General features: G+C 42.3%; 2 protein-coding genes across 3 annotated transcripts in view; both read left to right on the top strand.

Moving 5' to 3' along the window:
• The first annotated feature begins 1,176 nt into the window (after positions 1–1,176).
• On the top strand, positions 1,177–9,344 carry FAM221A (family with sequence similarity 221 member A). Of its 2 annotated transcripts, none has more exons than XM_086468328.1 (7): positions 1,177–1,232; positions 2,748–2,921; positions 3,389–3,579; positions 5,700–5,906; positions 6,739–6,868; positions 7,512–7,596; positions 9,282–9,344. In XM_086468328.1, the coding sequence occupies exons 1-7, from the start codon at positions 1,177–1,179 to the stop codon at positions 9,342–9,344; spliced, it is 906 nt and encodes a 301-aa protein (XP_086324454.1). The 2 variants fall into 2 exon arrangements, with proteins under 2 accessions (XP_086324454.1, XP_086324455.1); XM_086468329.1 differs by having other exon boundaries at positions 6,739–6,846; positions 7,505–7,596.
• A 5,342-nt stretch (positions 9,345–14,686) lies between these two features.
• The window catches only part of STK31 (serine/threonine kinase 31), a 42,768-nt gene continuing 38,164 nt past the window's right edge, over positions 14,687–19,290 (top strand). The window contains exons 1-5 of the mRNA XM_086468183.1: positions 14,687–14,714; positions 14,823–14,875; positions 16,267–16,365; positions 17,237–17,311; positions 18,051–18,209. Of these exons, the coding sequence (XP_086324309.1) occupies positions 14,687–14,714; positions 14,823–14,875; positions 16,267–16,365; positions 17,237–17,311; positions 18,051–18,209 (414 nt within the window). The remainder of the gene's footprint in view (positions 14,715–14,822; positions 14,876–16,266; positions 16,366–17,236; positions 17,312–18,050; positions 18,210–19,290) is intronic.

Genomic DNA, 19,290 nt, shown 5'->3' on the forward strand with positions numbered 1-19,290 from the left:
GTTCAGATCTCAGTGCGACAGAACATGCGTGTTGTATTGCAGTGCTGGGTGCTCTGCTGAAATTTCTTATACATGTGGCATAGCCACAGGACAAATGTCCAGACCATATGCCCTATCACCTTATTTAGCTACTGCTGGAAACCTGAGTGTCTCCCTGTTGTTTCATTTCTCTCTGGGGGATGTTTTGGCAATACACTGCCTTAGTCCTTGTGACATCTCTCTTCACCTTCTGTTTCGTTGCTGGTGGCTTGCCCAGCGCAAAACAATCTGGAGACTTCCTCAAACTGCTGTACCTTTTTTTGACAGGCACCTGTCATTTTATTGTAAGAAAAAGCCTACTCTCTTGGGTCTCATTTTAACAGTCTGAGGGCTTGTAGCTGATGCTAACATGCAGAGCACAATTTCAGTATCAATTTCCTAAAGCTTAGTTAAGAAAAACGCACTTGATCTTTTGCTGGCATATTCAGTCACTCTGTGACCGGTATGTTTGTATCCAGAGGAAGTGGTCAACTGACACAGTGCAGTAGGACAAATAGCAGCTTCTGGTCCCTTCACTACAGCCTTCAGACACATTGGAAGGGTTGTTTCAACGTGCTGGTGGGGTTTGTGGTACACGGAGAGGAACTGCGAATTGCAGGTTGCCAGTCTAAGAACCATCTTTGGTTACGCGTGTTGCCCAAAGTTGGCCTCCTTTTGTCTTGAACTATGAACAAAACGTGTATTTTATAATGGAACACCGATTACATTTTATAATGGAAGAGCGTCCACCCAAAACCACCCCTCACCTTCCCACCACAAACGTGGCGGTCTATGGCGAGGTGTGACTCCCAGCAGCAGCGGCACAAGGCGAGTGCCAGGCCCGGTGCCGGGGGGCGCTGGGGGCGGACATGGCTGTTGGGCGGGTTCGTTCTATCAGCGATCGTGCCCGTGCCCCGGCGCTGCGGATCAGCGAGGGCGGCTCCTCCGGGCGGGGCGGCCACCATCCCGCGGGGGACCCACGCGTGCCCTGCCGCCGGGTTCGCCGTTGCCGTACGGGCGGGCACAGGCCCCGCGGTCACCCCCGCGGCACACGGGCAGGACGCGCCGCTCCCCGCGCTCCACCTGCGGCGGCCGCCCCGCCGGCCTCTCGCCCGCCCCGCCGGCCTCTCGCCCGCCTCGCCCCGCGCCCTGCCCGCCATGGAGCGGCTGCAGGGGCAGGCGGCGGCCCTGGAGGAGTACGCGGAGTACCGCCGGTGAGGGGAGGGGAGCGCCGCGGGCCGGGCCTCGCTCGCCGTCGCCGGGGAGGGCCGAGGGGCGGCGCGGTGGGGGTGGCTGGGGCAGGGGGTTGCCGGCGGCTGTTGGCGACCCGCTCCGCGCCGGGCCCGGTGCGGTTTTCCCGCCCCTGCGCCCTTGTCCAGGGCCCAGGGCTTCCCCTGAGGAGATCCCGGGCGCCGCGCCGCTCGCCTCCCGTCGTCCCGAAGCCGCCTTTTCGGGGTTGTGTCACACACACCCCCCCTCCTCCCCCCCCGCCATTTATCGGCGACATCGGACGCGCCCCGACCGCCTCCGTGAGGGGCTCCCCGCGGGGCCAGCGGGTCTCCCTGGCCCGAAGCAGCCGCGGTGAGGCGGCCTGGGGGCCGGCGGCCCTGCGGTGCGGCGGCATGTCGTGTGTGTTGGCTGTCCCCGAGCGAAGTGACACTCCTCTCGTCATCGCTTCTCTAGGAGGGCTGGTGCTGAGCAAAAATAAACCCGAACTCAGTCACTATGCCGAAATGTGGCCTTAATTCGGCTTAGGAAAACCCTGAGTACACATCAGAGGCAGGAGGCGCAGCGGTATGCCATAGGGGAGTAGTTAATGCACCGACTCAGTGGGTGTCGGTGCAAATGACAGCGCTGTGCTGGCACGTTACTGTGGTGCTGTACAGTACTGGCAGTGCACAAATCCACAGATCATTAGACAAAGAATCACTCATTCAGTATGTTTTAGCACACCCAACAAATAATAAGGGAAATATTTACAGACAATAAACCAACCTTCAGCATAGTGAAGTGCTGCAATTAAGTCTAAATTGCATTTTACAGATTTTACTTACTGTCTGCAATTGTCTCCATAAATGTAGAATTCAGATACTGCTCCGGAGTTCCAGCTATTCAATGACCCTGAATTTGAAGGTAGTGCTAGCTTAAAGAAGTGGGCCTGGCCGGGGGTGGGATACAGCTGCCATCAGCTTTACGTACGGAAACTAGCGCAGTCTTCTCGCAAAGCAGAAGACAGCCTGGATGTATCTATCGTTCCTTTGATGGCAGTGTGGTTACCTACTTGCAGTTGAATAATCTAACTCAGACTAGGCTAAGATTAGGTAACCGGATACAAACTGCAGTACAGTTAGGTGTAGATGGCTGAACTGACTTGCCAGAGGTCATTCAAGAAGTCTGAGGCAAGGCTGGCTGGTTACACAGCCCCTGGTGGCCATTGCTTTTTCTACCGTCTGAAAAGGAGCTTGGGAGTTTGCTTTATTGTCTTTTTCCTTCTCTCTTACAAAGCTAATTTTCAGTCTGTCAGAGCAAGTTTTTTAAAAGAGTGTTATTCACAAAATTTCCCTAAAGATCAGCTGTAGTTCTGTTAAATGTTTATCACTAGAACAGTATCATGAAAGATGTTTTTTGCATTTGCAGTGAAAGTGTTGTTATATATTTGAAAAAATACCTTGAGAAACCTACTTTTATTGTTGTAATTTTCTTATTTTTTTTTAATGACATGCGTACAGAATTGTAGGTGATGATGATGGAGGAAAGCTCTTTACCCCCGAGGAGTATGAAGAGTACAAAAGAAAAGTATTACCAATTCGGTTACAGAACAGGTTGTACGTGAGCTGGAGATCACCAACAGGCATGGACTGTAAGCTTGTGGGACCAGAGACGCTGTGCTTTTGTACGCACCGGTTGGTATCTTTCCTTTTTTTCACTGTTGTATTTTTTAAAATCAGGAAAATGTAAAATGTTTCCAGATGTATTACGGTACAGTATAGGCAAGTTCATTTAAGGTCTAAGGGTTGAGAAAATTAGGTTTTAAATCCTAAGAACTGTTCTTAAATCAAAATCTCACTATGTTTTTTGAGACCAAAATTGTTTTGTAGTCTTCAATAAATTCAGCTTTAGGGCATGAGTAATTGTAGATCAGGTTGATTCTGATAGTGCTGTCAAAAATGAAACGTAAGGATCTGTGATATTTAGGGAATGAATGGATGTAAAAGCACCTGATTGATATTATGCATTTAATTGAAAATTAACAGTTAACTAATTAATATAAAGATACTTCAGAACTTGAAAGATAAATGATAAGCCTTTGAGTTAGTTTTCTGATAAACACTCACAAAGTTATAAAAGTTATTATTTTTGCCTGGTCTAGGTATAAACAACACAAAACAGACTATGAAGTGATTCCCAAAGACCGTCCTATTTGTGTGCCTTGTAGAGCGAGCCGTTGTCCCTGCCAGTCCTATCACTACGTCCCTCTGAATGGCACGCAGCCCGTCCGTTGTAGGTGCAAACACTTTGCTGATGAGCACAGCGCAGCGCCTGGATTTGCATGTAACTCTTGTAAGTTATGGCTGGGCTTGCAGCGGTCTTTACCGGGAAGCTTAACAGGGACAGCACATTGGGGATCTGTGTTCTGCCCTTGTCGCTGATGTATATTTTGGTCCTTGCAGAAGGATGGGAAATGGGAAGGAAGACATTGCCTTTTGCACAGGAGGGTTTAGAACAACATCCTTACCTTCCCCAAGTCCTGTGAGGGAACATTTCTGAACGACTCGGTTAGGTGCATATGGAGATAGCCGCCTAAAGCTAGGCAGAATGAAAGCACCCCGTCTGCAGTTTGTCACTTCCACTGCCGCGTGCACGTGACTCTTCTACTTGAACTTGGTAGTTTGAGAGAGAGAAGTGTTGCTCTCCATCCCTCTAGTGCCTGGTTGAATGTGACGTTAATGTATTTTTATATCTTTTCTCAACTCAATAGGAAGTTGCGCTCTGTTCCCAAATAGTACTATTGTTAGCACTCTAACAAAGCCGTTCCAGAGCATACAGATGGTGGGTCCAGAAAGGCAAATGGGAGTGGAGTTTCAAGCAAAAGGTTTGAGAAGGCATTAAGAACCTTTTTGCTTCAGTTATTCAAGGTTATTGTAATGAAACAGCAGTAATTATTAACCATAGAAAATAAATAACGCATAAGGATGTTTTAGTTTGAAACCTCAAGTTACATAAACCGAAGGTATTTTTGCTAGAGTCCCGTACTGTTAGTAAATTTCTTTCACAAAGTCTGTCTAATTTGTACAGGAAAAATCATAAACAGCTTTTGGTGGATGAGAATCATATCCCACGGAATAAAATATAAAATATTTATATGACAGCCTTTCAATAATTTGCTCTAAGTAATGTGAAAGTCCTGAACGTGCAGTTGGATGGTTCAGACTGAATCCTTAGAACATGTTGTTTTTGATAATCATTTACATTATGCACATTTTCTGGTGTTCCTCAAAAATACCTGGCACTTCTGAGGGCTTCACAGATTACACAGAGAAGTACTAGTGAAGACTTGCTTCTGTTTTGGACTTGTGTTGTTTTAATGTACTGGTATTAGTCTAGCCCAGTGTTGTATAAATCTGATGCAATAGGTAAATCATAATTGAAAAAATACTCCTGTTGCACTTAATATATAGTATATGCTTTATTCTGTAGCCAAATACAGAGTAAGAGCTCTATTACTGAGGAGTGCTCAACATTATATGAAAAAGCCTTTCATGTTTCCAGCAATGTGATCCTTGAACATACTACACAAGACTTAAAAAAATCTTCCTTTGTGCTGTGCAAAATGCATTGTAACTGGGAGTTGGAAGCAGGGTAATTTGTATAATGAAACATTTGCAAAATCAGTTGCTCAATTTCTTGTTCACATCACTGCTCCAGCAGGGCTTTGATGACAGTCTTAGCAGCAGCTAGGGCAGATACATCCCTTCACTCTGTATTTCTGAATGTCACATGGCATTTGTGTAACTATTTCAGTTACATCCTGTGGCTATGTCAGCTTAAAAAAACCCCCAAAGTCAGTCTAATGGTACTGTTACATGGCGGCCATTTTGCTGTTGCCACAGCCTCTCTTTACTACTGAGATAATTTTGCTAAAAGACATTTAAATTACGATTTGTGTCATAAATTGTGATTTGAAGTTTTCTGGCCGTGCAACATTAGCACATGCTGTACACCTTTGGAGAGAACACTGCCAAAGTGCTGGCGGGTTGTCTTCTTTACCCAGTGACAGAATTTTTTTTCTTTCTATTTTTTGTCAGGGGCAGGATAGAGAAGGGTGTTACTAATGGCAATGGACACAAGTTGCAACACAGGAAATCCAGTTAGATGTTAGGAAAGAAATGTCTGCTCCAAGGGAACACCAGCATTGGTCCAGGCTGCTCAGAGAGTCTCCATCCTCGGCGGTACTCAAACCTTGACTGAATGAGACACTGAGACTGGATGACCCCTATGATCTAGTCCCCACATTCATCCTTCCTTCTGGTTTTTACAGCATTTTCATAGAGCTGGATGCTTTTGCAGTGAAGGAACTCTACTTTTTGACAAGATCAGTTTAGGGAAACACTGTTTGGCCTGCAATGAAGTATAAATTCCATTATCATTTCGCTCATTACACTTACTTATTTGTTAATTAGGTTCCAAGTGTTCGGGCTTTCATAGTTGCTTTACCTGTGCATGTGGCCACCCAACATACGCTCATGAAACAGTCGTGGAAACTAAACAAGAGCGCTTAGCCCAAGGAAAGCCTGTGGGGCAGGACGTTCCTTACGCTGCTATGGGAGGACTGACTGGTTTTAGTTCACTTGCAGAAGGTTACATGAGACTCGATGACAGTGGACTAGGTAAGTGCAGCTGACCTGAGATGAAATTTTAATTCTCCAACTAAGTACTTTTGAAAAGTAGTAATTCGACCTAGATTTTCAAAGTTCAAAGGCAAACTGTATCCGTAGGAATAGGTTTTAAGACAGATTTTTTTTGTTTGTTTCCAGCAGTCCTTAGGTGTGAAGAGACCACTGTGACCATCTTGTCCAACTTCCTGTAGTGAATTGATAAAAACCCTCTTTATCTACAATTCTGGTGTCCAGCCCAGTAGCTTCTGTTTGCAGTGGAGCATAACTTTTAGAAAGAACTCTGTAACTTCTGTTTTTCTCTTATATTATATTTGTATTAATCCTTTAGCCTAATACTGCCCAGGTATTTCTTGGTTATACAGTTACAGCATTTTTTTTCCCCAAACTTGAAGTTTAATAGCTGCTCCGCATAAAAAAAAAAAAGCGGTTATTTGTAGAACTTTATTTTGACAGGCATGTTAGTTGGCCTTGATACCTCTGCTGCTCTGTGATTTTGTGCCATTTAGTAAAGGACACATTTTGTCCTGAAATGCTGTTTTATTTATTGTTGTCTTGTACTTGTTATTTCTTTTCTAAATTCTGATCTGGTTTCCTGGATTTGTCTGAAGTTTAGAAACTGTAGCATAGCCGTAGTAGTTAAAGAAACAAAGCTTTTCACTTCTTCTGAAGCCATCCTCTGTAATGCTTTTGTCAACTCGAATTTATGGGGTCTGCATTGAGTGTTGTAGGTATGAATTGTAGCCTTGTTTTGACCCCATCATATAGATTCGTAATGTATGTCATGAAGTTAATTTTTGTTTTCATTCCACTTATTTTCTAACAGGGGCTCCTTCTGCTGAGCTTTTAGGATGCCCCACTACCAGCATGGATCATCCATTTCTAAAACCATTTCAGGGACCTTCTAGTTCTGCTCAACCCATCTCACAGATAGCAGATGCTGTATTAGTAGGATAGTACTGTTTTACAAAGAGTATTTAATATAAAATGAATTGGTTTATTTACGAGTTGAAGGATGCTTAGGGCTAAAATCAAAATTGAAAATTAAAATGAGTATTGAAGCCCTGTTATGTGAAAACCTACATTCATGTACTTGAAGTGCTTAGAATAACTGTTGATACTGATTCTTATTTTTGCTCATGATGTGCTTTTTAACTTTAATGATTTTTTTCTGGCATTTGGTGCCTTCCCCATTAATGGTGTCACTTATTTATTGGATCGTTTTTTTAAATTTCTAATTCCTGCTAGAAGCTCGTCGTATCTGAATGGATTGTACATACTCAGCACAATCCTGTGAAACTGCCTTCTGCAGGAGAGTCTTTTCTGCATGGAATTATGAATTGGTTATGCTTATTTTATGTCCTTTATCCGGTATAAGAATTTAGGAATTAATATAACTGTTGAACTCCTCCAAGACTGTAATAGCTGCTAGCCTAGACTAAAGAGGTTACTCTTTGGTCCCGATTGCTGGGGTTTTTTACTTGCCTACAATAGGTGAGTTATCATTTTAAATTTGTTTTGCTGAATGTAAAACATAACTAATAGAGTAGCAAGTATCACAAATGCAAAAAGGCTTGTTTTGGGGTTTTTTCCAGGTAGTTCTAGTGCCACAAGGCAAGTTTCTCATGGAGAGCGTTCAGAAGATGATGACATGGCTTACTTTGAAAAACGTTATCAAGAACGGGCAAGTTACTACATTTGTTGCTTGATTCAAATATATTTTCACAAGAGGATGTCTAAAAAAGATAAATGTATGATTTAAGTGGCATATAAATGCATTATATCGTTTGTTCTCTTCCTGAGAAAACCCTAGCTTCTTAAAATAAAGTTTTAAATACAACTATGAGCTATTGCCAGATTTCAGAAGTCAGTCATGTCTGGGATGTTATTTAACTTAACTGGGCAGATTTTTATTGAGGTAACTCTCCGTTACAGAAAACGAAACTATTTTCCTATGTGACAAAAAGAAACAACAAAACACACTCACAGAAAGTCCCTTGTGACACTTAGGAACGTGTGCTTGCTACCTCATTTATAAAACTTTCTTACCAATGTCCGTGTAGGTGGGCTAAATCTGGTGTGCCTTTCTTAGATGATCTGAATCATCCCTAAAAGGTGCCTCTTCCACCCCACTGACTAGCTTAAATTTAAATGCCCTGTGGTGCAGGTTACTTAAATACCTATTGTTTCCCACATTAGCTCCTTAGCTCCACTATCTCAGCTGGAAATATGTCTTGACTGTTCATTAATTCTTTCGTAAGGCAGTGTTGCATAATTAACTTTTAAAATCTTAACTGCTGTTATGCTATGCAAGGTGTTTGTTAATGAGAAAGCTATTCTAGGTTTGTGAAATTTTAAATAATTTTCTTTATTTGGAAATCATCACAAAATACAGTAAGATGTTACAAATGTAGTATTAGTTTATAGGAGAAAACACGTTACTATCAAATCTAAATTGCTGTTTCTTTTTTGCCCCAAGATTTTCTTTTCTTTGCAAAAAGCAGTAGGAATTTCAGGTACAAACCTCAGGCCTCCAAATATGGAAAAATGTTTTAAATGAGTTCCTGTGTAGACCAACAACAGGATTGCTTAGCAGTGGGTTAATTTGTAGACATCCAAATCAGGACTGAGGTCTTTCTTCCTTTTGACACTATTTTATGTGGGAAAAAGGCATGTTAAAAATTTCATTTTCCCTTGCATTTTTGATAGCAACATGATATCTTCTGTTAGATGAGATGCAAAAGTGGGTCCATGCGTCCCTTTATTATAATTGGTCTAAATGGAATTTCATGCACTAATATAACAATACCTGAGAACAACTGTTGATCTAAAACCAACAGATATATTTGCTTGGATTAATAGTCTTACTACAAAATGGCAGTTAAACGTGTATGTGTTGGTAAATCATACCATGCTGTAAGAGCCTACTGTGCAGAAAAATCTTACGAGAGGGAGACATGACCCTGTGAGGAGGCCTCAGCAACAAACTTCCTGTGTGATTCAGCGCAGGGTGGTTAGTCTAACTGTGTCTGGTACACCTCTGTAATAAAGCTTGTTTACCTTTCGTTGACATAAAGAACATTTGTGAGGTGCTTTGACCTTGAGGGATACATAAATACCTACACTGCCACGATCAGAGATAAAGGCAGCCCTGGTTTGAGTAGGGGAGGAGCTGCAGAGCTGCGGAAATGCTCCTTTCTCTGGTAGTGCAAAAGTAGGCAATGCTAGGCTGGGCGAATAATGATCTGTAGCTCTCTCTCCACTGCATGTATCACTCTGGTGTGACTGGATGGAGAGATTTAATACTGCATTGCTGGCCGACTTGCAAAGTAATGCTTGAACCACTGCTGGTGTCTGTATTTGTTACAGCTGAAAAAGGAGAAGGCTGCTCAACGGAAAGAGAGAAGTCCAGTGCCATCAAAGAAGCCATGAGATTAATAAAGAAATATTTATTATGTGGCACAGTTACTTGTTGTTTTGAAGAGTATTTTTCGCTGTGCCTAGCTGTGTACTTGTGTTTCTTCATGACTTTATTTTGCCGTTTTGTTCTATTGCTGAAATGAAATTTTAATTATCATAAAATTGGTACTTTAATCAATGTGTTTCTAATCTCCAGAACTGTTACACAGATAATCCTTTGAGAATGGAAAATCATATTTAGAGATTTACAGAACTGTTATTTATGATCTGAGATAATAACCATGTGTTTAAGTATTATATTGCAGTAAGGCAAAGAAAATATTTGTCTTATTCTTAGACTTTTATGACGCAGTTTCTTTATTTGTAGAGTCCTTAGAACTCATCTTGTTTGTGGATTTTTACGTGGTGGGATTTGTTCTGTTAATATCGACATTTTAATCTTTTCTTTAAATCTTTTTTTTTTCCTTCCTGTTCGTTTCATCACCTTTACATAAAATTCAAACATATCCTTCCTCTTTCACGCTTCTCTAGGCTCCGTTCTTGCCAGCGTACAAATATTTTTTAGATGTGACGTTCTGTCACTTGTAAACCTGCTTCCACACATACTTACTAGCTACTTGAAGGGATCCTGCTCGTGTACTTTATCGCAGTAAAGCAAGCACACGGTACCATTCTCCCAATTCTGTTTGTCCGATTCTGTCCATAACAACGCTTCTATTACAGTAAGCTTCTGAAAACATTAGGTGGAAATGGATATGCTATTTCTTGCATGGAAACTAATAATCATACAGTGTTTGATATAAACTTACTTATCCAACAGGTTCTCTTTCATCATGTCTAATCCGACATGGACCGAGTCCCTCAGGAAGGGAGATGTGCTTTCGTATTCTTTGTCCATATCACAGCTGTGGCAGCATATGTTGTGTTAAAGGTAGGGGACAGGAAAATTTAAAATTTGGCAGCTTTGTGTGGTGGTTTAAATCTGCGAAGCAGCACAGCGAGAACTTGGTACAGAATAACTGGCAGAGGCTGCAGTTGAGGAGGCAGAAGCAGAGCCTGAGCTAACTTTGTTAGTCCCCTTGGAAAACAAAGGGGTGTAAGTCCTTAAAAATACTTGAAGATGTCTCTTGGACTGAAGACTTTTCAGGTCATTCTGTGTGTACCGAGACTTTATAGCAAGAGTTGGGAGAAGCTTACAAAGCTGATTCGCATCAGGGACAATGTCTTTATGGGCCTGATGCCTCTGTGTGCCTGTTGGCAGAGGAAAAGAAGTGAGGTTGAAGGCATTTGGTGCAGGGCAACTTGCGTTTTTTGCTCAGATCCCAGGTGTGGGAGGGAAGGGGAGTTCTTAGGAGTGCAAGCAGGTCCTACAGTGGCTGATGGAGGTGGCTGGAATCGAGGGAGAAGGGAATGGAAGGCTCAATTGCCCGAATTCAAAGATTAAAGAAGGCCACTTAACTCTGATTTACACTGCCGTTACTACAGATGCCAATCAGAGAGGTCAATCTGTTACTTTAATTTAAATACATAATATATCAAAGTGTTTAATGAATATTTTAAAAGTGCCTTTACCTTTAAATTCTACACTGTTACATACTGCTTTAACTTTATGAAAATATTAATTTGATCTCCCTTTCTCTGGTCTTAATAAGCAATCATTTCTACAGATCCTCTACTTAAGTCTCATAAGTAAATGGGGATTTCACAATAGAATGATAAGAAACAAGCAAATGTAAATAACGTTGCTAAAAATATGGTAAATAAGCATATAGAAAAAATATTTTTATTTCAGTCATCGGAGAGATTATTACAAGCTTAATAGTGGAAATTTATTCTACTTTTGTGTTTATCCCAGTGGCTATACCCACTAGGGAATGCAGTTCCAAAAATGGATGTGTCTGTTTCAGAGATGAGGTTTCACACAGCAAAATACTGTTACAGACAGAGGTTTTAATAGTTACAAAAACCTTGTATTTTGTGTTTCCTTTTATAGTGATAACCTTTTACTCTTAGGAAATAATGTATTGTGCTTTTATTGACATTTTGAGTTAAAAATACTTGTGAGTTTTAAATGTTTGCTCTGCCAAATTCAGGCTTACTAAACGGCAATCATCATGAAATGGTTTTATCAAAGACAATTAAAAAAACCTTATTCTGTCCTTAAACTTATTTAACATTTCCACTTACATGATAGAAAAAAGTTATTACATTTATTTAATTATATTTCTTTTTAGCTGGAAAACAGGTGGGATCATAAAAGTATCAGCTGCATTAGATTGCTTAGGAGCTCTGACCACTTTTACCCCATGTTGGTGACATCCAAGTAAAAGAAACTCACTTTCTGTACTAGAAGGCACGCTTTTGACTTCTTGGTAATCATGCAGTACTTTTTTTGCAGAATTTTTATTGATATGTGTACAGTATATCTTGATACAAGTACAGTTTATCTCATAAAGTTGCTGGCTGTGAAAACTGAACACTGATGTCGTGTCTTAAGTGACATTTGCACTTAAGTGAAATTACTCTTAAAAATCATCATTTTGTAGAATCAAAATTGCAACCTCCAATTCTATTGAAAAATCTCTTTATACTTCTATTAAAAAAAGAGGATTTTTGTAAAGGTAAGAGCAGAGACCAGATGCTAGTATGTTTGCTGGTAACAGTGGCCATTAAATAAAGAGCTCAGTTTAACATGTACTTATTGATGGTTTGTTTCCCTGAGAGCAGTCGTGAACTTTGAACATAATACCATGGGACAGATAAGTTATCAGTTCATCTGTATGATTTATTTGTGGGCATTTATCTGTCATTCAGCTAGACACATTAACCATTTCTGACTCTAATCCAAGGGATCGGGCACAGGGAAAATGGTTTGTTGTCATAGGCATGAGTGCCCTAAGCTGTTAAAGCCCAATTGTGTAGATCTTAGGCAATGCTTAAGCACTTCTCATTTTTTAAATAGCTGGCTTTCAAATCAATATTTTGCCATTATAACACTCCTAGAGTGCAGAACAGCCTTTTTTCACTAGTTTTCATCATCCTGTGAAAAGGCTTAGACGCACCTTGTCTATTTATGATAGCAGAGGCTGGTCAGTGATGCTAAGTGGAGGGCAAGGGGCTCCTTCCCATTCTGTGCTTCTCTGAGACTAAATATAAAACACGTCTGCCTGTCTCAGGTTTGGGAGGAAGGGGAACGTGATGTGTGAATTCGCAGCCAGTAACGGCATCCGTGCAGAATTACTTCGTCAAGCTGTCAGTGTCTTCACAGCGTGTTGTGCATATCAAACAGTTGGCAGGTCTCGTGTCTGCGAGTCCCTGGAGTCTCTGGTGGTAGTTTTGTCGTAGCCACATATCCTAAGGAAAGGGACAACTTTGCAGGTAGCGATACTATTTTTTTCTTAACACAAATATAATTGAAAACAACAACAAAGGTTTTTTCCAGTCTAAAAGACCTTGAGTAGGTGTACCTGGTTGTTTTTTTTTTTTTCTGTAAAAGACACTGCTTTTGCCTAGAAGCCTACTCTTGCTTTGGAGCTGTTGCAAATCTGCAGTGGTAAGAAAAACTTATCTACACACAGTTAGATAAGTAGAGACGTCCTTTGTTAACGATGCGCACCGGGGACATGGGATCCTTCTCAAAGATGTCCGCCTGCACATTGCAATCAACAAATATTTATATATTAAATTCATACATATTCAGTCTATACAATGCATATTCATTTTCATCCTCTCGATGGTTGGTTCTTCTCCTCTCGCTTCTGATGCAAATTAGCACGCAGCCTCTGTCATAGTCTTCTATTGTTCTCTTTTGAGTAGGTGGTATAATTTGGGTACGTGGTCCGTGAGTCGGAGGTCTCAACCACTCCTCGAATTGACCATATATGGTCAAGGAACATGTCCTTGGCTCATAGGATCTTGGCTCATACCTACTTCGGTCATGATTCAAAGATCATACACAATGAGTACCATCATAAATCCTGTCTTTGCAGACATCTTGGACTACAACATCCTGTCCTTGTTTCTAACCACTAACAGATCATTGGTTAATGAATACCTTAGGTCTGGAATTTTACAGGAGTATGCCAGCAGCATTGGCAATACAGATTTATTATTGATAATTTATTCCATTTGAGACTTATTTTCCCAACATAATCATTAGTCTCTCCTACTAATATTCACTAATTAGAATTCTTGATATTCAAATCAAGATGGGAAAAGTAAGGGGGTTTCTAAGCAGTAGCCTAAAATCCTAAATCTGGTGATTTCTGCAACAGAGCCCTTAGCATTTGTCTCTTGGTAGAGTACATCGTTACTTGCTTTATGCTGGTTTTAGCTCTAATTTTACATTTGTGGCACCTGGGCTGGCCGGCCCTGCCTGGGCCCATGTGCTCCTCTGGTTACCTCCGTGGGGGGAGTCCCAGGCTCCACCGTAATGTGTCGCACCTGTAACTCCCCAAGGGCTTCAGAAGCATTTTCCTTCTCATATTAAGATGGGAAAATTGTAAATACACTGTATATGAGACCAACAGATGAGACCCGACACGTCGCGGAGGGGGAAGCGAGTAAGCATGTTGAAGGGGTACACGGAGGCCAGCAAGAGGGTGCCACCAACGCGGGGCCTCCCTGCTGCCGCCTCGTTCATGCTTCACAGCCAGGACCAGCACGCACCGATCGCCGCCCCCGTGTGCGGCCAAGGATCCACCTGGGCAGACAACGACCCGTTGGCAAGAAAAACCCGGTGCCCACAAGCTCTGAAACGAAGCCGTCGTCCCTGCGCCGGGTCGGGCAGCTCCGCCTTGGGGCCGAGGGGTGCCCTCGGGGCCTCACCGCCCCCACTGAGGGAGGGAAGGGAGGCTCAGCGCCGCCTCTGGCCGGCCGCGGGGACTCGCTGGCGGCGGGAGCACGTGTGGCCGCGGCGGGGTCCGTTGTGCCGAGCCGGCCCGGCCGCCTCAGGTAGCCCCGGGGTCGCTCCGAGCGGGGGGAGGCGAGGCCGGCACCCGGCCCTCGCTGCTGGGGGTCCGCAGGGGCGCGGTGAGGAGGGGGCCCCGCTCCGTTGGCGGGAAGTCGCGGCCGTGGCGGCCCTGAGGCGCGTCCTCGCGTAAAAAGGCGTTTTTCACCGAAGAAGCGGGTGTCTCGCCTTTAGCAGGGAGACGGGTTGAGGGGGAATGTGGGGGCGAGGCGGTAGGAGAGGGGGAGCCCACGAAGCTGTGGACCTGTAAAGTGTTCGGGGCAGGGACAAGGTGCGTGGGCCTGCGAGGGGGGCGCACACACCTCCCCGCACCACAGGCCTCGGAAAAACACCTTAATTTCTCTTTTAATTATCGATATCTTGTAATGTTTCAGAGTCTGTTGTCATGGATGGAGACACAGAGTATGACAAAGGTAACGTGAGGTGGTTTAAAAAAAAAAAAAAAGACCACACGACCCATAATCTTAATTTAAATCATGTTTGAGAATAATTTAAACCTTTTGTTTTTCTTTCCCCTCAAGTTGAAGATGTTGTGGGCTGCCACGTTGAAGATGCTGTAACATTTTGGGCGCAGGTGAATTCAGAGAACTATTTGATTCTAACTGAAGTGTTTACTCTTACCCTCCCTCCCTTCCCCCCCCCCAGCAAGTTTCTGTGGAAGTGAGAATAAATGATAGCATTTGGTGTTGGGGAAAAAAAAAAGTTAAATTTCAGAATTTCAAGTATTATTTTAAACTGGAATTGCTCATTCATCCATTTGAATTGTAGCTGAGTTTTCTTGCATATTTGGTGGGCCAAAAAAAAAAATTTGAGGGTTAAAACATTTGCTGTTGAGTGAAGAATACTGTAGGAGGTAGTTGGAGCCCTGCTGGGGTCAGATCCCCTACTTCTGGCTGAGCATTTGGGGCAGTTTCAATGAAGCATGACATGGAGGTGGTTAAAGGTGCTAGGTCCTTTTAAGCTTGGTGTAGAGGGGCAGGAGGATGTTGGATGAGGAGAGCAAGGGAAAGTAAAAAAACCCAAAATGTAGGGGGTGCAGCAGGAATAGGGGAAAAATTCAGGAGTACAAAAGCTTGCATTTTTGTGTGGCCTGCTGGCTAATTGGTGTGTGCATGTTAGTCAACACCTGTGTAGCTTTGAGACAGTTGGAGGAGGTAATGTTGATTGTCATGTCCCTAATGGGAGTTCGAGGAGGGGGACCAAACTTTACTCATTCGGTTTATGGAATAGCTTCTTATAATAAAGGGTTTTTTAGATGTAACAGCCATAGGTAGTTCTCCTTTAGGTTCTTACCCTGGCATTCTGAGACTCAGTCACAGTGTTTTATTTAATATTGTAAGGTACAAAAGTTAGGAGTGTACTTAGAAGGTTAACAAAATATTTAGTTGTAGTAGTGTGTTCTTTCCTGCTCTGAGCTCTGGATCCTTTCCTTTGAATTACAAGTAGAACATTGTCTAATGCCATGTTACTGGAACTGACCCAGTTTTATAGTGGTTCAGATACCAAGTTATAACTGGAGAGACTCTGCTTCTCTCAGCCAAACCAAAACCCAAGTCTGGCTTGTAAAGAGAACGAGGGGTATGCCAAAGCTGTTGTCTCGTCGTATGAAGGAGAGAAAGAAGAACACCACCGAATACTTAGTATTAAAATTTGTGAGGAAGGAATGGTAAGGATGATCTGCACGCTGCTCACAGAAGCTGGTAATTAAGTTGTTAAAAATATTTGTTGGAAACTATTTCTCTGGGGTACATTACCTGCCCCTGATCGGTTGCGTTAATTTTTGGAAGAAAATGAGAGCAGGCTTACAAGTGCAGCTAAAATCATGAAGATTGAAAGCTTAAGGTGGGGCATTACTTATCTCAACAGCAGTGCAACCGTTTAGGTTTATTTTTGGTTGTTAGAAGCCATCAAGCATCTGTTAAAAGTGATAGTTAATAACTCGTACCCTCTCTCCACACTTCTTAGAATGTCAATAGATGTGATGACCTCTTGAAATTAAGTCATGTACTGGCAGAAGCTTGTCCTCGGGCTAACGGAGTTTTTGGCAAACTTGATTTTAGTAAGGTAAGTAGGTTACGTATATGTGGAGTTTGTTTTTCACCTGGATGTCAAAGCCTTAATTCTATGCAGCCATTTTCTTAGGTATTTTCTTGATCTTTGATTATGCTGCAGGTTATATTCTCTTAAGATCTCTTTAAGAACTCCTGGCTTTCCTAAAGAAAATGCTTATTTTGTGTGAGCAAGTTTAAATTTTTCTGCACTTCGGACTTCAGTGAAATTATGCAACCATAGGGGTTTTTAACACTCAGGAAATATTACAAGAAGTGTAGAAGATATTACAAAAACCTGTAATGTGAAATGCACCAGACAAACTACTCTGAAGAAAGTAACATTTGATAGCAGTTTTAGGACAGGCATACAAAGAGCGATGGCAACTTTTGTTTTTGCTGTGAACTGCTGGTGGCTTTTTGCAAAGTAAGGCTTAAATAAAATGATTTGTGCGAACCGTTTGTATGTGCAGGACCTTCTACATTCCTCTTGAAAAGGAAGAAAATGCACCACCAGCAAAGCCAGCACGTTTGTGGTGTGACTGGCTTCTTGCTTTGTCGGCCTTGCTGAGCCGTCAGTGTCAGTAAAATGCTGTAGCAACACCTTAACAGAAAAGCTGTGGGAGTCTGCTGTGTACAATGTTGGTGTTTTTCTAGTTGCAAAGGTTTTTTTGAGCTGTTGTTTTTGGGATAGAGGACTATGTTTTTGAAGTATCCAGTATATATTGTTATGAGAGATAGGATATCAAATGCATTAGTTTTTCATACTGCTTTTGGGATGATTATGGGAGAGTGTGAAAATAATTTGCAATGTATTACAAATACCATTTTGAGATATGCTTCTGTTTTCAGAATGCTGGTTTTGATCTTTTTTTCCTAATTTCCAGATTTATGGTGGGTGTTTTTCTGAAGACAGATGTTGGTACAGATGTAAGGTACAGCGAGTGATCAACAATGAAAAGGCAGGAACCATTTTTTAAAAGTCTTTAATCATATATTGGTTCTTCATGCAGGGTGATAGGAATAAATGCAACTCCTCTTTTTGAAACTTGCTGTGTGAATGGATTTAAAAACAATGAATATACATGTGGGACACAAATTCAAGTGACCTGTAATTTTGGAAAATGCCGATGAAACGAGTGGCAAAACATGACATTGTGTAGTGCTGTTTGTATCTCTTGATAGAGAGATTAATGAGTGGTAGTTAATGTTCTTAATGTAATTTAATTTCAAAACTTCTGAGTGGTGAAAATGGCAGCTTTCCTGTGACACGTTAGCACTGATGCAAATGGCCTGAGAGCTGTTAATCAGCATTAGGTGACTGATACAAAAGGTTAGTAGTGCCTATTCAAAATGATAATTTCTAGACAGGCTGGTTGGCATGGAAACACTAGATTACATATCTGCCTGTTGGAGAGAGTGTTCTATATTTCTTCTTAATTGTAGCCCTTAGAGGAAAAAGAATTCCAGTAAAGATCTGTTTTGTTAAAGTTTTGTTGCAAAGCGTTTAGACAGGTGCCAACATAAGAGGTTCCTCTCAGTTCCTTCCTCTGAAGGGTGTCTTAAGCTTAGTACAGAACATTCCTATCTCTGCAACATGCATGTGTGTTAAAATGCTTATATTCTAGTAGTTGTCAGTGCATATTTCTGTAGGAGGTTTGTGTAACCTCTGCTGATTTATATTTTATATTATTGCTGCAGTGTCAGGTATTGTACATTGACTATGGAAATTCCGAGGTTCTGAATAGGTCAGACATAGTTGAAATTCCACCAGACTTGGAATATCCCAGTGTTGCCAAGAAGTACAGGCTCTGGGGACTGCAGATACCAAACGATCAAAAGTTAAACATGTTTGACCAGGTGAGTAACAGATTTTGAAGCATTGGGATGATGGGGTCTGTAACAGATGCTGCCAAATATGAGCATAGTGTCACCAGGAGGAGCATTCTAAGGGCTGGGTGTTTAACTGTGAAGGCAGAGCATGCTGGGAAGGACTGTCTGATCTGTTGCCCTGCATATACTCTAGAAACTAAAATGGTCTTGTCAAAAACGTTTCATGCTGGGGAGTGATTTTTAGAGTACGCTTTTGGCATCTTTAGAGCCTCAGGTCTATTTCTGACTGACCTGAGTTCTTTTCTTGTGCTGAGGAAACGAAGTACTTCTGTTTCTTTCCCTTCAGAGGGAAAAATACCTCCCTTGGTCCCAGAACCTGTGATAAGTTCATTTACGTCTGTGGGCTGCTTGAATGCTATGTACCTGGGTGCTGTACAAACTTTTGGTCAGAGAGAACAGCAGGTGAATGTGAGCAGTCATAGGAACCCTGTTGTCCCTGGCCAGCAGTCAGCGTGAAGGGCTCAGGAGGTGGTGCCAACAGGACTGGTAGAAGCTTTGAGCCCTTCTGAGTGGCACTGGTGACCCTTGGTTGAGTTTTACTGGTGGCAGTCTCCCTTTCTGGGACACCACTGACAGTCTTAATGGCACGCTTCTTCAAGGCTTGTCGTGGGCCCGTGCTTCACCAGCCGGTGGCTTGGGAGCAGCAACTGCTGGAGGAGGAGGTGGGGAGCGGCTGTCCTGCTTGCCTGGTCCTGTCCCTCTGTTATTTAGAGGAGATTCTGAGACCCGTTGTGTTTCGTCCCTGTGGTCCTATTGACATTACGTAATGTGGTTACTTAAGACAGATGAAAATCTCTGTTCTCATTTCCCTGGGGTTTTGTTTGTTGGTGTGTTTTTTGGTGTGTTTTTTTTTTTTAACAGTTCTTGTTGCTTGAGCTAAAGCTTTATTTGCTTGCTCTATGTAGCCTTTCTGGCCCCACCCCTTCTATTCTTAAATTACAGCAAAACCTTGTTTTCAGAAGTGGTGGGGCAAAAAGAAAAAAAAAAAAACAAACCAGCACTCCTGTTAATAAATTTTCTCCCAGATGTCTTGTGAAGGTCTTGAGTG

The sequence above is a fragment of the Leptosomus discolor genome, chromosome 7 (assembly GCF_034619465.1).
Source record: "Leptosomus discolor isolate bLepDis1 chromosome 7, bLepDis1.hap2, whole genome shotgun sequence".
Lineage (NCBI taxonomy): Eukaryota > Metazoa > Chordata > Aves > Leptosomiformes > Leptosomidae > Leptosomus > Leptosomus discolor.

Coding starts and splice junctions, on each gene's coding strand:
- FAM221A (XM_086468328.1), top strand. CDS start 1,177: ATGGAGCGGCTGCAGGGGCAGGCGGCGGCCCTGGAGGAGTACGCGGAG. Junction 2,922..3,388: donor CTGTGCTTTTGTACGCACCG/GTTGGTATCTTT, acceptor TGCCTGGTCTAG/GTATAAACAACACAAAACAG. Junction 5,907..6,738: donor ACTCGATGACAGTGGACTAG/GTAAGTGCAGCT, acceptor ATTTTCTAACAG/GGGCTCCTTCTGCTGAGCTT.